Source organism: Silene latifolia, unplaced genomic scaffold, assembly GCF_048544455.1.
Source record: "Silene latifolia isolate original U9 population unplaced genomic scaffold, ASM4854445v1 scaffold_20.1, whole genome shotgun sequence".
Classification (NCBI taxonomy): domain Eukaryota; kingdom Viridiplantae; phylum Streptophyta; class Magnoliopsida; order Caryophyllales; family Caryophyllaceae; genus Silene; species Silene latifolia.
This window is the reverse complement of record NW_027413163.1, coordinates 9,395,315-9,412,684: the sequence shown is the minus strand read 5'-3', so window position 1 is coordinate 9,412,684 and position 17,370 is coordinate 9,395,315. Positions and strand designations below refer to the sequence as shown.

General features: G+C 46.0%; 1 protein-coding gene across 1 annotated transcript; it reads right to left on the bottom strand.

The window, feature by feature from the left end:
- Positions 1-1,103: 1,103 nt before the first annotated feature.
- Positions 1,104-5,692, bottom strand: LOC141638400 (uncharacterized). The gene is made up of 8 exons (XM_074447811.1): positions 5,465-5,692; positions 5,166-5,224; positions 4,576-4,898; positions 3,407-3,545; positions 2,923-3,056; positions 2,157-2,219; positions 1,862-1,927; positions 1,104-1,479 (listed from the first exon to the last, which is right to left on the bottom strand). The coding sequence occupies exons 3-8, from the start codon at positions 4,768-4,770 to the stop codon at positions 1,387-1,389; spliced, it is 690 nt and encodes a 229-aa protein (XP_074303912.1). The 5' UTR covers positions 4,771-4,898; positions 5,166-5,224; positions 5,465-5,692; the 3' UTR covers positions 1,104-1,386.
- Between the last annotated feature and the right edge of the window lie 11,678 nt (positions 5,693-17,370).

Sequence of the window (17,370 nt, the reverse complement as noted above, 5' to 3'; positions counted from 1 at the left end):
TAGTTTCTTAAATACAAATCATTAGATTGTATATATCAAAACTCATTATATTATACTTCCATCTGAATCATCGGGCTATGAGATTTTGGATTTAAAAAAGTATGACAAGGTCACTTTTAATTTAACAAGTAATTAATGAGGAATTATGAGAAGATGAAGAACGTAAAAGTACAAGTGTTGCAATGATATGAAGTTGGTTGTTGTATGTGAGACCATGACGGTTGACGAAGGTGTTTGAATAGAGAAGTTGTAGAGTAGTGAGAACAAAGTTGATTGCATCACGTAAATACAAATTGTACGTACTTATCCATGTTTTGTGCCAACTGCCTACCGCATTTCATTCTTTTCTTGACGTTTCTAGGTTGCCTAATGTTGCAATGACTATTCTTCTGTTTTGAATTTGCGGAGGTCTTAATTAGACTCACCTAATTAGTACTTAGACGCGTGTTAATGTATAATTTACTTAGGGGTGCGCTCTACTGTGCGTTTATGTTCTAATTATATCTACCTCCAATTTTGCCAACGAGGAGTAACGAAACTAGAGAACACAATTTTGGATATAATAAAGTGATGATAATTGATAGTTTAAATTACGAGTTTAAGCAAATACGGAGGATCACGACCACTCCTTGACATTGGCATACATCTACATACATATGAGTGTAGCGGAGCCAGGAATTGAAGTTTTGAATTTAGGGGGTCGAACAACTAATTTCATAAGGCACCCTTGAATTTTTTTCGAAAAATTTAACTAAAACCTTTGAAAATTTCATCCGCCAGGGGGGCGACCACCCCTGCTAGCCCCTCCCCAGCTCCACCACCCGAAAATGTATTGGTCTTAAACGCGTAGCATACAAGAAGTTGCGAATGCAGTCGATAATTTATGGCATGGTTACTGTGATGAAGGGGCTCTTGATCACCCGACACGATCGTACGAGGTCACAATTCGCTCAACACGATCATCCGAGGTGAAGATTAATTGGCGGGCCGAAAAGCTTTTTTTTTTTCAAAATTCCTGCATTCTGGTAATTATCTAGGTGTCGTTGGAACTCTTGGAAGTCGAGGGGAAAAGCACCGAAGCATAAAGCAAATACGCAATAAACTTCCGAAACTTGGGTCAAAAGACCAAAATCTATCATTAGAAGATACGATGTCATGATTGAAGATATATGACAAAGATCAACTCAGGTTACAGATATTAACTGGGCTTTCCCTAGTTGACGGCTTGATGCAGGTTAGAACCCGGAAGAAAACAGGGTTGTAGCATGCTGGGTGAATGAACGGACCCTTTCTAGTAGCAGTAGGTCTCTGAGTTAGCTTTGATCTAAAAGTTAAGCTAAGAATTATGTACAAAATTAACACTCCATAACTACAACGAAACGTCTTCTACATGAATTTACCCGCTACTTTTCTGTTAGTGCTCCTCAGTTTCCTTGCTGCTCGAATGAATTCACCAATCACCTGTACTTCTTCAACTTGCTGTACACATCAAAAATAAAATCCAAGGTCACACGACTCACATTTACAGACTTAGGCAGACCTAATGTGAATTTCGTGACCCACAGACAAACAGGTCAGTGGGTTAGCAGGATGGATAGGCCAAGTCCAATGGGCAGAATGGCCATGAACATCTTTTGCTAGTCGTGAGCACAGTAGAGGTGATCACAGGCAAGGCAAGCAAGTCAAGGCCAACGTTAAGCCAGGCGAGTGCTAAAAAATTGTCCTGCAAAATTGGTTTTGGTCGGGATTGGGCCACAGGACAAGGACAGGGATAAAAGAGCCTATAGATTGGGCCAAATTAGGTCCCTACTCCCTATGGCATACGGGTTGGGTTGTGCCTAATTGAGGAAAGACGACGAACCTGTGAAATGAAATGGCGTTGCACTATGTTAACCATCTGCTCCCTTGAACTAGAATTCATGCTTCCCTGAACAGAATTACAATTACGAGAGTCGCCAATTATATTAGCTTCAGTCCATAAACAATGGTAAGACCTATTGAATACTCGGTATTGGCACTCAAAAACAGACTTGCTGCACAGTTACACTCCTACTAAAATTTTCCGACAAAGAAAATAATGCAGGAGAGAGTGCTGGAAGTTAGTTTTGAAGTGCTAATAATAAGCAGAATTAAGTAAAGAGGTATATAATACTGACAAGGTGAAATCTGGTCGAGTATCTCCAAAGCGACTCACTTCCCAGCTGAGCAAAGTTCAATTTCTGACATTGCAAGTCACGAAAGTTCATTATGATCGGAATTACATCCATGATTGATCTCACATCATCATTTCAAACTATCTTAAGAACGTAAGAGAATTATAAATGGACTGATATTGTGTGGTGAGCCACAATAAACAATTAGAAATGTATAAACCTCAAGCTACATAGATCATCATGAATACACACGGTCTAGGGCGAGGCATAAATAATGACCTGGTTAGTGGTTTCGTCTTAGTCTCTTATCCCGCCCCACTTTCTCCCCCACCCCCGATTCTGAACAAAAATTCAAACCATGAGATATCTAAGGAGGCTGATGAGCCCTTCAGTTCACAACCTCAGCCTCCAAATTAAAAGAGGCGAAAACTTGGGTAAGATCGGCGTACGTGAGTCTCGAACCTCTCCAGCTACTCGAGAGTCTAGTACCCAGAATATCAAAAGAAAGGGGTTAAGGGGTTAGATAAGCTTGTCTTGTCTTACTGAGGACCGCCTCACCAATAATTCGTAGAAAAATATATCAGTCGCAAAGACTGGGAAAACATGCTGCCTGGACATCAGTCAACCAAAAGAACATGATAGCGAAATGCATTCACTATGAATAAATGAAACTGGATTTCATTACATGTAGAATTTAGTATTTTATAACACTATATGTTCGGTCTTCTGAGAAAATTTATAGGACCACACAGTTTTGTAAGGTGCTTACACAGTGAGGGGTATGAATGGTGGTCTGGAATTCCCTGAAACAATTGCGGTTGTTCGCTTTTGCAGCTAGAGATGGAGCCCATGGTCTCGCAAGGCGCACTCTCGGCCTGCACACTTTGGGGAACTCAATGCTACCTACAGCATCAGAAAAGGTGAATAAAAAGGTGATACAAATGGCCCTCAACCCTCAAGTTTCCAATAATCACAAATAGTTATGTAGATCTTTTTAACATGAGCGTTTTAACCCGTGTATTATAACATTATATACTACCTCCGTCTCATTCATTTGTTTACCTTTTTTATTCAATGTGGGAGATATTTTAATCAAAGGTAAACAAATGATGAGAACCGAAAGAGTAGTCAACAATGATAACCAACATTTTTTTCCTTGATGGATAGTTCTACAGTATGTCGTAGAACCATCTAAGAAGAAACTTAGGTCTGATAACTGAATAATTCATCAAAGCAACATTCATTAAGCTTACCAAGATCATGATCCTTAACTCCAAGCTCTGAGCTGCTACTTGAGAGACCAAGCTCATCATCTTGCTCGTTCCCAGTAGGCGGTTCTAGTACACTCAACGCATTCCTTTGAAGCTTCACTTCAATCCCATTCTTCAAAACCTTCAATGTCAAATTATTATTATCGTTATGCTATTTAATATTTTGGTTTGTATTAACTATTGTTTTTCAAAACTGTTTTCTTCAACGAATAAGTGTCATCGTATACAGTAGTTAAATTATTTTTTTTTCCAAAGATACCGCATTACATTAATAATTCACCCCTCTACAACGAATTCAATTTTCAACCCAACTAAGCTGGCGCCAAGGCGTAGGCTGTAGGGAAAGCATTTGAACAATTGAAGATTGCACATTACTGAGTTTTGACTTCCTTTCCCAAAAGAAAGAGAACTAAAAACAGACCCAATACTGAGTCATGTCCTACTAAATAAAAGACAATCATGGATTCATGGGTCCTCCGGTCCTGCATATCCTCATTACGAAGAATAATTAGAGGCCTTAATCACACTTTGCTCACAAAATCAACATTAGAGAATAAAACATGTCTAGCTTTTACGAAAACACATTAATTACTCCGTACTTAAAAGACCTGATTTTATATATCCAAAGTTCTTCGTTAACAGAAAAAACACACATAATCATTAAACAAAAAATTCCAAAAGCAATAAGAAATTAAGGAGACAAATCATCACAAAAGTTTAATACTCCCTTTTGTCTCGGTCATGTGTTTACCTTTTATATTCTTTGTGAAGAGTATTTTAATCAAAGGTAAACAAATGATTGGGACGGAGTTTCCAAACTAATCACATTGCGTGACTTTACATACATCCCATATCATTAACAGTTAATCCAACAACACAAGGACCAAACATCTTTCCTCAAAGATCGATACCAAAGACTTCAGTTTTAATACTTCTGCAGCATTGGTAATAAATCTAGCCACACTAATCACATCGTCGTGTGGCGTAAAAAGCCCCATTCTAGTATTCTACAATAGAACCCAATACCAATTAACGTTATACTCCCTACGACTCAGCTCATTCTTTTCTGAACGAGAAGGGTTTAGGAAAAAACGTAAAGAATCAGTTGAGTCAGAGCGATGAGACGTAAGAAGGGTGAAAAGAAAAATTACCAGCCAATGCCAACCACCAAGACCAACAGCCTTCTTAACAACACCTTGTAAACCCACTAAAACAGATTTAGTTCTATTATTTCCAGTGACAATAACTTTGGTATGCCTTGGTAAAACTGCTAGCTCATCATCTCCACACTCTTCTCTAAATGCTGCTGTCATCACTCTTTCCCCACATATCTCTGATTCCACCATTTTTTCCCCACTTCAATTTTCACCACTTGATCACACACCAAAAGTACTAATTGGTAAAAATGAGATTAACCCAACTCAAAATGAGAATTTTCTCAAATACCCAATTTTTAAGACCCAATTGCAGTTTCCTGAAAAAGGGTAAATTCAAGATTATGTCAATCAATCAATCAATCAAATATATAAGAAAAATAAACCACATTATCCAAGTGACTCAATGGCTCCCGCAAATTGCAAGGCAAGGAGGGATCAAATGTACGCAACTTTACCCTTGTGTTAGCAACACAAAAGGTTGTTTCCGAATGACTCAAGATGAATTGAACTATACATTTACTAAATTTTGATATTGTGTGGCCTGAAATTTTGAAGCTTTAAGCAAGGGATTACAGAAGAATTACATTGATTACAGGCATTGAACTATTGAAGTAGGCATCATTTCAAGTTTCACCTCCAACATCTGCATGCACACAAAAATACATCAATTTTTAAAATTTACAAATATAAAACAAAAATCACATGAACCTCAAATCATAAACTCATAGTAAAGTAACACATCATCATAAAGCTTCAAAATTGGAATGAATAAGAAATATTACACTTAAAATGAACTAACCCTCAATGCAAAATTCATAAGCTAAACAATCCTTAGCTTATTAGAAAAAGAAAAAAAAAACGATATAAATACAGTACATAATACCTCAAATATTATTCAAATTCGGGAGACAAAGAGAGAGTAGCAATAAAGTGAGAGAACAATATAGTAGAATAAGACTATTATAGGTAACAATGTGATCAACTTTTTTTGTTTTAAATTGAACTATGTATATATGCAACATTGAAAGTTGTTTTTATACATACAATAATAAAATATAAAATATGAAATGATTGAATAATGAAACTAAATGGAAGCATGCACTAAATGCTTACCAACTGCTATGGAAACCACCTGCCTGCAATTATCGTACGTTTTTTTTTTTGCTTTTTTAACTGGTCCCACCTTTTTTTTACTGCCTACTTCCGGTTTTTCATCTTCTGTTTCTCCGGCTTTTCACCGGCTCGATTTGGCTTCTTAGACCATCCCCAAGCAAAGGTCACGCTAACTAGGTCACGACCCGATTTTACTCTTAATCCCACATTATTAACCTTGAGTCATTTTCACCCTCCTCCAGGAAGGTCGCGACTGCGTCATCAACCCAATCATTATCCACTTTACAACATTCCCAATCATTTCCCACATTCTCTACCCCACTTTTCTCTCTCTTACTTTTACAATTATTTATCCTAACATTTTATAAATATATTATTTATCTATTATTTATAAATATATTATTTATCTATTATTGTAAATATCATTTTCCACATTATTTTTCCTAACACTTTACAAAAAAAAAAAATTAAATAACGTTATAATTTTGAAAAGTGATTAGACGATGTCATTAACAACAAATAAATAAAAATTGAAAAACATAATTCAACATATAAAATACCGCATACATAATTAAAAAAAAACATTAAATTAAAAAACATTAAATACTACGAAATTATAAAATGCATTAAAAGCAAATTCTAGTTACGAAAGTTTTCCCAAATATGCCCAATAAGATCATTTTTCAAAGCGTTATGAGTGGCATGATCACGAATCTCGCCATGAATTTCTACGAATCGTTCTTGCGTCGACCTTCTACGACGATGATATTCATCTTTGGTCATCGTCGATGGTGAACTCGGATTATCTTCCTTAAATTCTTCGATGATGCTTTCATAGTTAAGATAAGTTTCTCGTTCATCTTCAACTATCATTGTTCCGGGTGTAATTCCAGAGCAAGTATAATTACCACCCGTGGCTTGTAGAATGATGTCTTGAGTTGGATCCCTCGTCCCTATCGTTCTTCACGGCCTCTCTCCGCAACAATGAACGGCGAGGGCTTGGCTTTGTGCCAGCGTACTCACTCCGACGCTCAAGTCGATAAACTTAGAGGGATAAGTTGTTACTTGGCTAAATGCGTATTGTAGAGAGATAAGGGCGATATTACCAGATGAATAGTAATTCTTAGGTTAGAATGTGGATCCTTTCCTCAATGAAGGTTGAGGAGTATTTATAGGCTTTCACCTTTTGTCACGTGGTAGCCAAGTGGCCAAGTGGCTAGCGGTGGAAAGACCGTTCTACCCTCGGTAGATGGACCCATGGCGGGCCGAGGGTCTTGGATATGAGTGCGCGGATATGTGTCTCTACCGGTGGTTTACCAGCCGAGACCCCAGGTGACAGTAGATGGGTTGCATCGGCTAGTCTGTCTAAGTCGTTGACTTTCTTTGTGGATATCCTTGACCTTGCTCAATATGTTGACTTGGTCGGCGGTGCGAGAATATGCCCCATCAATTTGCCCCCAGCGTAGTCTATGCTTAGTGGTATGGGCTCCGGATGTATCTTTGAGCGTATATTCTGCGCAAGTAATTTAAAACTTTTCAGATAGGCTTCTTCTATCTCGGCCTGGTTCTTATTAGGCCGTACCATATATATCCCCCCTCCGCATGGATGTATAAAAGGCATCCGATGTGGAAGAGAAAGTGACGCCGGCCGAGACCAGGGGTTGAGAGTCTTAGTTGTTTTTGATTGCCCCGCCGTGCTACTTAGCCTGGTTGATCATGTGGCGGCGGAGAGCGATCTGAAGAATTTGTTGAGGAAGATGAATAGGGAGAGAGATATGAAGGGGCGTGTTGAAGACGCTTGGTCACCGTTGCATTGATTGACGTTTGGTGTTGCGACGATTGACTTTCCATGGTTGCATGTCTGACACGTGTCTATTTGCTGATTGGCTGGTGCTCCATGGGCTGTTCTCTGATTGGTCCTTCTTCATGGGCTTTTCCCTATAAATAGGACAGTTATTCCGTGAAATTGGCCATCAATTTCATTCTCTCCAAAATTTTCTTCTCTCTAAGCTTTCAAGGGCTTCTTTGTCTTCTAATTTTTTAGAGTTGTTACTCCGTGAGTGTTTTTCGGGTAAACAAACAAACTTCCTCACTTCTTATTTTGTTAAATAATCATTGCTATCATGTCTTCTGCTGACGCTAGGGCTAGCACTTCTGCGCCGGGGGGTTCCCCGTCGCGTCTCGACGGGGAGGGGATACTAGATGCCATCCCAATAAGGTTCGGGGGCCCTAGGTCTCCTTCTCCCGTAGTTGATCCTCCAATTTTGGAGGAAGGGGAGGATGAGGGTGATGATGCTGATGATGACAAGAGGACTCCTTCTGATGGTGTCAGGCCGTTTATCCCGGATCATGGCGAGGCCTGTACAACTGGTCTTGACCGTGTCCGGACTAATAAATTCGCAAGCGTTCCTTCGGTGCTACTTTTTTCGGAGGCCATTTCTCCTTCGGTGAGGGGTACAAGATCGTTATCCCCGAGGAGGGTCAGGCGATCTGTTGCCCTCCACCGGTCACATCGGCGTGCATATCCCAGACACGGAGTATGGGCTCCGGTTTCCTTTGAATGAATACGTCGTGGCCATTATCAAAGCTATGAACGCGCAGCGGGCCCAATTGCATCCGTTGGCCATGAGGACGATAGTCGGCTTTGTGTGGCTCTGTCTCTTTAGAGGGGAGGTCCCAACGGTTAATCTATTCCGCCGCCTTCATCATCTACGGTAGTCTATCGCCGGTAAAGTGGGGTGGTACGGCGTGCGAGACGGAGCCGAGGCTTCGTCTCTCGTGTCCAAACTTACTTCCTGCAAGGACTGGCAACGGCGGTGGGTGTATGTTCAGGTGCCGGAGGACTACTCATTGCCTCGGTCTTTCCCGGAGCCCTGTTTACTTGCGGTGTGAGAACCGGAAGAGTATGAGGAATGTATCTCCCGGGTAAAGCTAAGATGGACGCTCATTTGGTCCCTCTTCTGCGGATGAGAGGCGGGCGATCTGGTTGTTTGATCTTTGAGAAGGGTTGGCTGCCCCGACTCAGATTATTCTTCAGGATGAGCTGCTTTGCCGCGTCGGCCTCATATCGGCCCTCAGCCAGGGTGAGTGGGGTCGGTGTGAGGCCCATCTTTGCCTGTTATGCTCCTGTTTCAGAGCTTTGTTTTACTTCTTTATATATGACTCTTGTTTGATTTCTTGCAGACCGGTTTGGCCAGGAACTGCCTGAGAGGACCTTGGAGAGGTTAGGGCTTGATAAGGACAGGAGGGTCGTTCAACGGCATCGTACGGCTGACTTGCGTGATCGTAGACCGGCTCCTAACGAGCTCATGGAGAAGCAGCTGAAGTCACTGGACCAGGCGGCGGCCCAAGTACGTGTTCTCGGAGGTGTGCCGAAGAGAACAAAGAAAGCAGGCACCAGGTTGGCGACGGCGTCTGGGCCAACTCCCTCTTCGACCCCAGTGGTTCAGAAGGAGCCCGTGCATGTGGAGGTCGTCAATATCACTGAGGGGGTGGTTACCGTTGCTAAGGACCCTTCTCCTCTGAAGAAGAGAAAGGATCCGCCGTCTGCTTCCACCGTTGCCGAGGAGAAGACGGGCTCAGCCGGCCCTCCCTTTAAGAGGGTCCAGACTGGTACGGATCTAACTTGTGGTTCGGATTTAGCTGGTTCGTTGGACATCCCTGACGACAGACTTTCTGATGTGTCGATGCATGGTGACATGGATGCTCTGTGTAAATTTTTTGTAGATCCGCCGTCGGCAGCTGTCGTTCTCACTGAGCGGCAGCTCGAGAAGCAGCCTGAGAAGACGGGTGATAGAAATGTCACCGTTGACTCCTCGGTTCAGAAGATTTCTTCCGACGAGCTCGTGGTGGAGGGTGAGAGAATATATAAGAGGCTGGCGAAGTGGACCCGTATAGCCGGCTCCCACATCATGGAGCAGGAGAAAGCCGTGGCCCAATCTGCGCCGCTGATCGCAAAGCTTAAGCTTGACCTCTCCGCTGCAAGGGGTGAAGCCGGGAAGGCTAAGCTGGACCTCTTCGCTGCCAAGAGGCGTGTGGGGGAAGTTGAGAAGCTGCTGGTGGCCGAGAGGACCAAAGTTGAGGATGCTGATGCCGCCACTGCCAAGATGATGGAGGAGCGGGACAGGTATAAGGGCGCTTATGACGCCGTGGTTGCCAAGAGGGACGAGTGGAAGGATCTGTTCCATAACCAGGCGGAGGCGCTCAAGGACACGCAGGCCACCCTTGCTCAAAAAGAGAAGGATATTGAAATGCTTCAAGATGATCTCCTCCCAAAAATGTGCGCCCAATTCCGGGACCAGGCCGAGGAGGCGACCAGGGAGGCAATCAAAAAGCTCATCCCTGACGGCTCCTTCCCGTGGGATGAATTTGACCAGCTTCTGGATGAGATGGCTGATACTGCGGAAGCAGCGGCTGCGAAAAAGGCGGAGGCGGCGAAGGTAGCTCAGATAGCTGAGGCCAAGGCGGCCTACGATGCAAAGGTGATGGAGGGCGAGAGGCTAAAGGCACTTGAAAATGTCGAGCCCTCTTCTGAGCCGGCCACCGAAGATGCTTTGCGCCATCGATGGAAGGCGAAAGAACAGCATAGGGAGACGGGCGGTCGTCACCGGACTCACCCGGCATTTCGGATAGCTTTAGGCTCGGGGCCAACTATTGAGCCTTTCCTCCCTGCCATTTTTGGCACTTCAAATGATATGTTTGTAATCTTTTGCTTTTCTTTCCCGTGTTTTGTTAGTAAAACTCTTGGTAGGTTGTGTTTAGGCTTATCCCTATGGGGACGGCCGTCGTCTGTACTCTCTTTGTAATTGTTTTTAATAAAGTTCGTCTTATTGGCCTTTGGCTTGGCCGGTGAAAATTGATCACAATCACTTGTCTTTTTGCGTTATTAATTGAGTGCCTTCGTTTTTACCTTCGGTATGACCGAGGCAGTTTGAATGCATGTCCCAACTGTGTTTAACGTCTTTAGCGCGTCTACCGGCGTGTCCCCGTCGCTCTCGGCTTTGGCCAAGGTAATCGGGGTTGCGGCTCGATAGCGTTCGTAACTGTGTAGGCATATTGATCGCTAGATTTGCGTCTCAACTGCACTGAGTATACGTTTCTTCTAGCGTATCGACCGGCGTATCCCCGTCGGTCTCGGCTTTGACCGAGGTAATCGGGGTTGCGGTTCGACAGCGTTCGTAACTGTGTAGGCATATTGATCGCCAGATTTGCGTCTCAACTGCACTGAGTATACGTTTCTTCTAGCGTATCGACCGACGTATCCCCGTCGCTCTCGGCTTTGACCGAGGTAATCGGGGTTGCGGTTTGACAAATTAAATAGAATCGTGTAGGCATATTGATCGCTAGATTTGCGTCTCAACTGCACTGAGTATACGTTTCTTCTAGCGTATCGACCGGCGTATCCCCGTCGCTCTCGGCTTTGACCGAGGTAATCGGGGTTGCGGTTCGACAGCGTTCGTAACTGTGTAGGCATATTGATCGCTAGATTTGCGTCTCAACTGCACTGAGTATACGTTTCTTCTAGCGTATCGACCGGCGTATCCCCGTCGCTCTCGGCTTTGACCGAGGTAATCGGGGTTGCGGTTCGACAGCGTTCGTAACTGTGTAGGCATATTGATCGCTAGATTTGCGTCTCAACCGCACTGAGTATACGTTTCTTCTAGCGTCTCAACCACGGAGGGGATAAACACTGACGGAAAACTTGGATGTTTCTTTACTACATATAAACAGGCGCCGGGGTGCCGACAATGGTTTTGGACACCTCCGCCGCTTATACAAAGTATTTTCTTAGGTTGTCAGTGTTCCGTGGCTCATCAAGGCCACGCCCCCATATCTGTCGGCACATGTACCGGCCTCATCTCTTCAACTACTTTGTAGGGTCCCTCCCAGTTGGCCGTTAATTTACCATGAATATTTCCTTTGTTGGTGGCGGCCGACTTTCTCAGGACTAGATCTCCTATTTTTAAGTCCCTTTTGTGGACTCTTCGGTTGTAGGCTCTTTTCATCCGGTTTTGGTATACTGCCAAGTTGAGGCGTGCCGTATCTCGGCTTTCTTCGACCAGGTCTAGGGAGGCTCTCAGGCCTTCCTCGTTTTCAACTGGGTGAAAGGTAGCCGTTCTGAATGTTGGCACCGTCGCTTCAATTGGCGGGATCGCCGGAACCGTAGACTAAGTGGAAGGGGGTGTACCCGTTGCTTTTTCTCCGTGGTCCGAAGGACCACAGGACACCGGGTAGTTCGTCGGCCCACCTTCCCTTAAGGTCTTCAACTGTCTTCTTCAAACCGTTGAGGATTGTTTTGTTGGCTGCCTCCGCCTGCCCGTTGCTCTTTGGGTGGCAGACGGAGGAATATGCAAACTTGATGCCAAGCTCTTCTAACCAGTTCATTATCAGGTTACTCCAAAACTCTCGGCCGTGGTCAAATACCATAACTTGGGGCAATCCGAAACGAGTTATAACATTTTCCCAGATTACCTTTCTGACGGCCGCTGTGGTTTTCGCCGGTACTGCTACAGCTTCGACCCATTTGGTGAAGTAGTCAACGGCGACGATCAAAAACTTCCTTCCTCCGGAGGCCGTTGGAAATGGCCCTAGCATATCCATCCCCCACTGTGCGAAAGGGAGGGGATTAAGCACCGATTGTAGGTCCCGGGAAGGAGCGTGTATCACCGGAGCATGCATCTGACAATTCGTGCACTTCTTGGTTTTAGCCTTGGAATCCGCAAGCATGGTTGGCCAGAAGTAGCCGGCTCGGAGAGCTTTGTGGGCCAGCGTTCTTGCCCCCATGTGATGACCACAGATGCCTTCGTGAATTTCTGTCAAAATTAGCTCTGCGTCGGCTGGGCCGACGCATTTCAAAAGTGGTCTTATTACGGACCTTCTGTATAATTCTCCTTCAAACAACAAGTACCTGGCGGCGATCCTCTTTATCTTGGCCGAGAGATTGCGGTCCTCCGGCAACTCATTTGTAAGCTTGTATTTCATTATGGGAGTCATCCACGTTGTCACGGCCTCGATGTTACCCACCGTGCAGAGTGCGTCGGTGATGCTTTTAGCTGTCCTGATATCCACTAGCACGGTTCAGCTGATATTCTTGATGGTTGAACTGGTAAGTTTTGAGAGAGCGTCGGCCCGGTTGTTCTCAGATCTGGGAACGCATTGGATTTGGAAAGATTTCAACTTCGCTATGTCGGCTTTTACCCTTTCTAGGTACCTCACCATTCCGTCGTCCCGAGCCTCGAATTCCCCTCTGATTTGGTTAGTAACTAACAGTGAGTCTGTCTTCAACACTATGTGTTCTGCTCCAGCAGCCCTAGCTAGCTCGACTCCGGTTATCACCGCCTCGTATTCGGATTCGTTGTTCGAGGCCGAGAAGGTGAATTTCAAGGCATACTCAAACTCGTCCCCGTTTGGGCTGATGATAAGGATGCCGGCTCCTGAGCTGTTCGTCGTAGAGGAGCCGTCGGTGTAAACCTCCCATACACCGGGGTTGGGCTCTTCTTGATATGTGCATTCGGCCAGGAAATCCGCAAGTGCTTGCCCTTTTATCGAAGGCCTTGGTTTGTCTTGAATGCGAAGGCGAGAGTTCCACCGCCCATTTGATGAGCCTACCGGATCGTTCGAATTTTTCCAAAGCTTTCTCCAATGGCTGATCGGTTAGGACCGTCACGGGGTGTGCGTCAAAGTAGGGTTTTAACTTCCTCGCGAACGACGACGGCGAAAGTCGCTTTTTCAATTAGTGGGTAATTTCTCTCGGCGGGCAACAACGTATGGGTCGACAAAGTAGATTGGTCTTCTTGTTTGTCCTCTTCCTCGATGATCACAAAGATCGACCGTGGCCGAGGTAATCGCTATATATAGATATAGCGTCTCCCCAAAGACCGGCCTGACAGAGTTGGGAGAGTCGAAGATGAGCTTTCGATTGCTTGAAAGGCCGTGCTCTCGTTCCTCCCCCAATCAAGTCTTTATTCCCCTTCAACACTTTGAAGAATGGGGTGCTTTTGTCGGTGACCGAGAGATGAAACGGGCGAGAGCCGCCATTCTCCTTGGCCGGCGTCATAACCTCTTTTCGATTCCTTGGTTCCGGCAGGTCTAGGATTGCTCGGACTTTGTCTGGATTGGCGTCTATGCCTCTGACACTGACAAGTACACCTAGGAATTTACCTGCCCGGACGCCGAAGTTGCATTTCATTGGGTTGAGCTTCATCTTGTATTTCCTTAGTGAACAAAATGTCTCGTGTAAATCGGCCAAGTGTTCGCTGTCAGACTTGCTTTTTACAATAGCATCGTCGACGTAAGCCTCAATGTTCCGTCCTTTTTTATTTTGGAACACTTTGTCCACCAGTCTTGTGTACGTTGCTCCGGCGTTCTTCAAACCAAACGGCATCATTTTGTACATGTATGTGCCGTTAGCAGTGATAAATGCGCATTTAGGCATGTCTTCCTCGGCCATGAATACCTGGTGATACCCCGAGAAGGCGTCCAGCAGGCTCAGCATGGTGTAGCCTGCCGTGGCGTCAATTAAACTATCTATTCGAGGCAAGGGATAACAATCTTTGGGGCATGCTTTATTAAGGTTGGTAAAGTCTACACACATCCTCCATGCCCCCGATGACTTCTTCACCATTACAACATTAGCTAACCACTCAGGATAAGTGCAAGGCATGATGAAGCCCGCCGCTAGTAATTTATCTACTTCGGTCTTGATGGCCTCATCCTTCTCGGCTGAGTAGTTCCTCATTCTCTGCTTGACCGGGCGAGCGGTGGAGAGTACGTTCAGCTTGTGAACAATCACCTCCCGGCTCACACCTGGCATCTCGGCCGCTGAGTAGGCGAAAACATCTTTATTTTTCCTCAGCAGGTCCAGGAGGTCGGCCCGAATTTTGGTTCCAGGTTGACACCGACAAGCGATTCGGTGCGGCTGGATCAATCTCCACTTCCTCGGTCTCGGCTCCTTCAACCATGCTGCGATGGTTCGGTCGTTCTCGGACACAGGAATGTGTCTTTGATCCGGAAGGATTTTAATTTTGAAGCGCTAGCTTTCAACCTCTCTAGATACCTTATCGTCCTATAGTCCCGAGCCTCGTACTCTCCCTTGATCTGGTTGGTCACTAAGAGCGAATCTGTTTTTACCATGACATGCTCCGCCCCTACGGCTTTAGCTAGCTCGACTCCGGTTATCACTGCCTCATACTTGGATTCGTTGTTTGAAGCCAAGGAGGTAAGCTTCAAGGCGTGTTCAAACACGTCTCTGTTTGGGCTAATAATAACAATGCTGGCCCTCGAGCTATCCGTCGTGGAAGGGCCGTTGGTGTAAACCTCCCACACGCCGGGATCCTCCTCGTTCTTCGTGGCGAGCTTATGCGCTTCCCCCCAGTCCGAGACATACATCAATGTGAGGGCCCGGATGGACATCACAGCGTCGGCTTCGCTCAAAGTGGCCCGGCCAATGAGAACGTTGTAAGCGGACGAGCCGTCTATAACCACGAACTCGGACATAACATTCTTGGCTGCACTTCCTTCGCCGAACATTACTGGCAGCTTGACTGATCCCAGGGGTACCAGGTCGGCCCCAGAAAAACTGTACAACGGTTTGGTGTAGGGGCTCAAGTCTTCGACCTTCAGATCGAGGCTACACAAGCATTCTCTGTACATAATGTTTGTGTAGGCGCCCGTATCAATCAGGCATCTCTTCACCAAGTGGTTGGCTACGTTTAGGTGGACCACAAGGGGGTTGTTGTGAGGAGCGATGACTCCCTCGTAGTCTTTCTTCCCAATGATAATGTCGGGGATGTTGGAAGCGGGGGTTGCTGTGTTGGGCATAAAGTTGATGGCCTGATATAGTTCATTCAGATGCCGTTTGTGCCCATGAGCGGACCCACCGTTCTCGTTGTCCTCGATGACGACATTGACTACTACCCGTTCAAAAACGTTCTTATTTGACCCGCCGGCATCAGTTTTTTGGCCCCCGGCTACGTATTTGCCGAGACTCCCCGTTCGGATCAGATCTTCAATGACATTTTTCAAATGCCGGCAGTCATTTGTTAAGTGGCCGGTGTGGCCGTGGTACTTGCAGTACTGGCTCGTGTCACCGTCACTCCTCGCCCTAGGGGGCCTTTCCCACTTTTGTCCTTCGCTTTTACTCAGGGCGAAAACCTCGGCGGCAGGTACTACCAGGGGGGTGTGATTATTGTACTGCTTTCGGTAGTACGGTGCTGAACTCCCCCCGGTGCCCGCCGAGTTCTGTTTCCTGGCAGACTGGTCAGACCGTGACCTATTATTGTCACGGCGTCTTTCATCCGGGTTGTCCTCCCGGCGCTCTTCTTTTCGAGTGTTTGGCCTCGGCCGGGCCTACCCGTGTGTTGTGGTAGTCCTCCACCTTAATGGCCCGATCGCCCAACTTTCCGCGGCGTCCGTGGGTTAGGCCGCCGCACTTGATGAGCTCGTTTTTTAAGGCTCCCCTTGGGAGGCCTTTCATCAGTGCGAAGGCTGCTAATTCGAGATTAATCTCCCGAATCTGTTGAACCTTGGCGTCGAACCTCTTCACGTAGCTTCGCAGAGGCTCGCCGCCCTCCTGTCTGATAGTCAGGAGATCCGATGTCTCTACGGCCTTCCTCTTATTGCAAGAGTACTGGGTTAAAAAGGCGTCCCTTAGGTCGACGTAATAGTATACCGAGCCGTCGGGAAGCCCCTTGTACCAACTTTGAGCCATCTCGTGCAAAGTTGTTGGGAAAACTCGGCACCAGACCTCATCGGGCTGCTCCCATACCGACATGTAAGACTCGAAAGCCTCGGCGTGGTCGGTTGGATCACTATCTCCTTTGTATGTGAGCGCCGGCAGCTTCAGCTTGGTTGACACGGTGATTTCAAGGACATAGGCACTGAGGGGCTGTCTGACCATATGTCGAACGACACGCGGCGATCGGCTCCTCGCATTCCTAATCCGGCTTCTTTCCTCGTAGCGAGATGGACTTCTTCTCCGACTCTGGCGAGTTGGGCTTCTTTCGCTCCTCCGGGGTGTGCCTCGTTCGTGCCGCGGCGACGCAGTCTTCTCACGAGTGTGAGAAGGACTTAGGTCCACCACGACCACTTTGGGCTTCCCCGATGTCTTGACAGGGTCAGCTTCTCCTAATGCTCCGTTCAAGTTTCTTCGGGTCACGTTTTGGGCCCTGGCCTCCTGGACGGTTTCCGCCGCTCTTGTCGGCGTGACAGTGTGAGCCGACGTACTCCCAATTAGGTCCAGGAGCATCTTCAGTTTTGCTACATCAACCACATGTCCCATGATGGTGACCTGGTCGGTGGGCAGCGGTGTATCTTGCTCCTTTGGCGTCCCGTTCGTCGTATCCGTGATACGGCCGGTGGGGGACTGCCCGATTTCTGAGTTGTGGAATGTGTCGTCTTGGTAGAATTTATTTTCCACCAACACCTTCTCTGGTTGTTTCGACATCTTCTTAACTTTTGGGGTGGGTTTTTTTTTGTTTTTTTTTTTGTTTGGGAATGAATGTGACTAGCTTCTAGTGTCTTTTTCCCACAGACGGCGCCAATTGTTCCGGGTGTAATTCCAGAGCAAGTATTATTACCACTCGTGGCTTGTAGAATGATGTCTTGAGTTGGATCCCTCGTCCCTATCGTTCCTCACGGCCTCTCCTGCAACAATGAACGAACTGAGGGCTTGGCTTT

Excerpts from the sequence above, each read along its gene's own strand:
- LOC141638400 (XM_074447811.1), bottom strand. The coding sequence starts at position 4,770 with ATGGTGGAATCAGAGATATGTGGGGAAAGAGTGATGACAGCAGCATTT. Across the intron at positions 2,220-2,922 it reads CCATTCATACCCCTCACTGT|AAATTGAACTTTGCTCAGCT; the intron begins GTAAGCACCTTA and ends TTGCAATGTCAG. Across the intron at positions 1,480-1,861 it reads AACGCCATTTCATTTCACAG|CAAGTTGAAGAAGTACAGGT; the intron begins GTTCGTCGTCTT and ends TGATGTGTACAG.